The following is a 4,229-nucleotide window of genomic DNA, read 5'->3' as shown; positions in this document are numbered from 1 at the left end:
CATATATTCACATACCTGCCCTCAAGTCCATGATATGAAAACTTAATATTGGTTCCCTTTATCATGAATGATCTAAAGAGTTTCATTTTCAGCCTTCAAGCACACAAATTTTAACAGAATTATCACTGCTCTTTCCCAAACTGATTTAAAACTAAAGAGAAATAACCAGAGTAAAAAAGACATTTCTACTTCTTATATTAACCCTCTGAGAAAAAAAAAATAAGACCTCTTAACATGAACTTTCCCACAAATATCCCCAGGGAGTTACTAACTGATTAAATGAGACACTGTCTCTAAGACTACTGATTTTTTTTCTTGGTGGTACAGCAATGTAAGACTTCTAGATGGACCCCAGACAAAGATATCACAGTTGTCTTTAAGATACAGATCAATGGATGAGCCCAACAGGCAAGAAGGCCTGGACATTATTACCCAACTACACAAACTGCAAAGATAGTAAAAAATACACAATTGACCTTATTGATTCTGAGTATAGTATCATATGGTGCTTTATACTTATCTCCTTGTGATTTCTGAGCCTAGAGTGTACTGTACTGGTATATGGCTACACAACTGAGTTTGTTCAGTTTCAATATTGACACAAGATACATTTGATTCTGGAAAAATATAAAATAAACTGTATACTCTGCCCTAAAAGGTGATGAATTAATCATCCTTTACTCTTTTTACTTCAGTTTATCTTTGATAATTAACAATTCTGAATAATGTTAAATAATTTAAATTCTATACTATTTTCTTCGTTGTTAAGTTTTATGTTATTTTAATTATTGTACCCATTGAAGTTCTTCTATATAATGGGTCAAATTACAGGGCACCATGTTTGTAAGCAAATGCTCTACCAATGAGCAGTTCCTCTGCTACTCTCTCTAGTTGTAATCTGCATGTGTACCAAGATTTACTTCCAAAATCAATACAGATTCTGCTTAGGTAAATGCACTTTTCTTCAAAGTTTTTCTAAGTGCAATGTGAACATCCTTATTTCTGATACTATAGATGAAAGGATTCAACATTGGGCCCACAATTGTATAAAATATGGTAGATATTTTATCATTTTCCACAGATTCACTTGAAGGTTTAAAATACATGAATGCTGCAGCGCCAAAGAAAAGAGAAACAGCTACAACATGGGAGCCACAGGTGCTGAAGGCTTTTGACCTACCCTCAGCAGAACGAATGCCAAGGATGTTGGAAAGAATCAAGGTGTAAGAAATAAAGATAGTCAGGCTGGGCACTGTTACATTGACACCCACAACAATGAAAACCACCAGTTCATTGATGTAGGTACTTGTGCAGGAGAGCTTCAGGAGAGGAGGAATATCACACATGTAGTGATTGATGATGTTGCCATCACAGAAGGTCAGTCTCAGCATACAAACTATGTGGGCCATTGCACCCACAAACCCCATCGCATACACACCAATCGTCATTAAGTGGCAGACCTGATAGGACATGGTAACCTGATAGAGCAAGGGCTTACAGATGGCAGCATATCTGTCATAGGCCATGGCTGTCAAAATATAACATTCATCTATAACAAAGAAGGCAAAGAAGAAGAGCTGAGTCATGCACTCAGCATGGGAGATGGTGTTCTGCTTCACAAAACTCACCAGCATTTTGGGTGTGATGACAGATGAGTAGCAGAGATCTGTGAAGGAAAGGTTGAAGAGAAAGTAGTACATGGGGGTGTGCAGGTGAGGGTTCAAAACAATCAGAACAATCAAGCCCAGGTTCCCCACCATGGAGACCACATAGATTCCCAAGAAGAGGAAGAAGAGAGGCAGCTGGAGCTCTGGCTGCTGTGTCAATCCCAGCAGAATAAACTCCTTCACTGAAGAGTTATATTCTGAGGCCATTCCTTGGGTCATATCTGTGAGAACAGTAGCAATAAATGGTTACATTAAAATAAAATTGCAGCCTTCTCTAAAATGAGAAAAAGAACCAGAATCAAATGATAATGCCAAGCTTACACTTCTCTGTTCCTCTGTTTTCTATGTGGTTTTTTTTGAGTTTATGTATAGAAATAAGAATTAATAAATGGAAGGTCATTTCTTTGAGTGTAATATTCATAGCACCAATGACCATTCCTGGGTCTGAAGCATCTATATTCTTCTACCCTGACAATCCACCACCCAATTCAGGCTCAGAGGTCATCATAGAAGAGACAAGCTACACTGAATTGTTCAGTGGTAGTTTGGGAGGAAAAACCATGCATCCAATTCTTTGCTTACCTTTTTTTCCTGGAGAACTCACAAGTGACCTTAGTAACACTTCTGTTCTCACAGAATGTCAAGTACACATGCCACTGATGAGCTATAAGGTGAATAGCCTAGAGAAGCAATGCTCTTTTCTGTTATTACTAGTTTTGGTTTGGTCATGAGGGAAACTCATTTTGGAACGGTAATCCAGAGCCCTCATTCCCCAGATTCTGAAAACCATGAGTTGTATTTCATGATTTCCAGTAGTGACATTTCCCAGAATGTCTTCTTTATCCCAAAGCTTGGCAAAAAAAAATCTACTGATGTCACAAGAGTCACCAGATAATGACCCAAGAGGGTTCAAGGATTTTGTAATCTTAGGGACCTGAGTAAAAATTGAAAAGCTTGTGATTACCAGGTATTTTCCCCAAGAGGTCAGGCTGGGTGATTACAAACTAGCACAATAGTAATGGCATTGGCTTATTGCAGGTATACACTGTTATTTTGTTTTGTTGTTATTGATTGAAAGTTTTATACACATATAAAGTATATTTGATGAAGTTCACCCCTGATTTCCTGCCTTCCAATGTTTCTCTATCTTCCTACCATATTCCCTTCTAACTTCCTCTCTACTTTTCAATTTCTTTAACCCACCAACTTAAATCCTCATTACCTGTATTATATGCGTATAGAGCCCATCTGCTTCAGAATGTGTAACCTCTTGGGTGCTACATCCTTGAAAATGACCACGTTTCTCACAGCAGCCATCGACTGCCAAGAGTTCCTCTGCTAGAAGTAAAATTCACTGCCACATTCCCCTTCAAACTGTATTTTTATCAAGCTTAATTTTCTAGCGATCTTATGCATACAGTTGTAACCACTTCTGAGGTCCTTAAACACATAGTGAAAACATTGTTAGATCGCGGCACCAGGAGAGCCAATATTGGGGTGAGTTTCTGAACCCGCGGCACCAGCCCGGGACAGGGAACTCAGAAGTTAATCAACCCCCTATCCTTCTTGGGCTCTCTGCAGGGCCTCTACTCCCTGCATACTGCCTCTTTCTCGTATCCCACCCAGCTTGCATCCAGAACCCTCCCCACTTCGGCCACCCTGCCCTCTTTGGGCACATAACATCACCCAGCTGAGCCTGTCTGGGCGCTGGGTCCGAATCCTCAGGGCAACCAAGCGGGCGGGAGTTCCTTTGTTTCAATAGCCTGACTGCGCACCAAGCAAGGTAGGCACTTTGTTTACGAGCTACCCAACCAGTACGAAGACCTGATTTCTGTGAAAGGAGAGCCAGCATTGGGCACGAGATCTGATCTTGGCACCAGGAGAGCCATCACTGGGGAGAGCCAGCACTGGGAAGGTACATCAGTGGGCAAGGAGACCTGATCCAGTAAAAGAAGATCCATAGGGGAGCATTTGGAGGAAGAGATGGGGAGGCGCCAAGGCAAGAATTCACCCAACAATCTGAAAAGCAACATGAAGCCAACAGAAACCAGCTACCTCACAACGGGAGGACATGAAAACCTTAATCAACAAGAAGTAGAAAAGATTGACTTCATGAAACTTTCCCAACCTAAAGAAAGATATACCTATGAAGGTTCAAGAAGCATACAGAACACCAAATAGGCTGGATCAAAAAAAAAAACAAACCCTTGCCATATAATAATCAAAACACAAAGCATACAGAAAAAGGAAAGAATATTAAGAGCTGCAAAGGAAAAAGGCCAAGTTACTTATAAAGGTAAACCTACCAGACTTACACCTGACTTCTCCATGGAAACCATGAAAGCCAGAAGATGGATAGATGTACTTCAGAAACTGAGAGACCATGGATGTAAGCCCAGACTACTATACCCGGCCAAGCTTTTGTTCACTATAAATGGAGAAAATAAAATTTTCCAGGATAAAAACAAATTTAAACAATACATAGCCACAAATCCAGCCTTACAGAAAGTAATAGAAGGAAAATCACTAACCAAGGAGTCCAACAATGACCACAATAACTCA

General features: G+C 40.1%; 1 protein-coding gene across 1 annotated transcript; it reads right to left on the bottom strand.

Moving 5' to 3' along the window:
• Positions 1–944: 944 nt before the first annotated feature.
• LOC101999486 (olfactory receptor 145-like) lies at positions 945–1,886 on the bottom strand. Its single transcript, XM_005347072.2, has one exon. The coding sequence runs from the start codon at positions 1,884–1,886 to the stop codon at positions 945–947; it is 942 nt and encodes a 313-aa protein (XP_005347129.1).
• Positions 1,887–4,229: the final 2,343 nt, after the last annotated feature.

This window comes from Microtus ochrogaster, chromosome 5 (assembly GCF_000317375.1).
Source record: "Microtus ochrogaster isolate Prairie Vole_2 chromosome 5, MicOch1.0, whole genome shotgun sequence".
NCBI lineage: Eukaryota > Metazoa > Chordata > Mammalia > Rodentia > Cricetidae > Microtus > Microtus ochrogaster.
The sequence above is the reverse complement of the archived record's forward strand: the minus strand, read 5'-3'. Positions and strand labels throughout refer to the sequence as shown.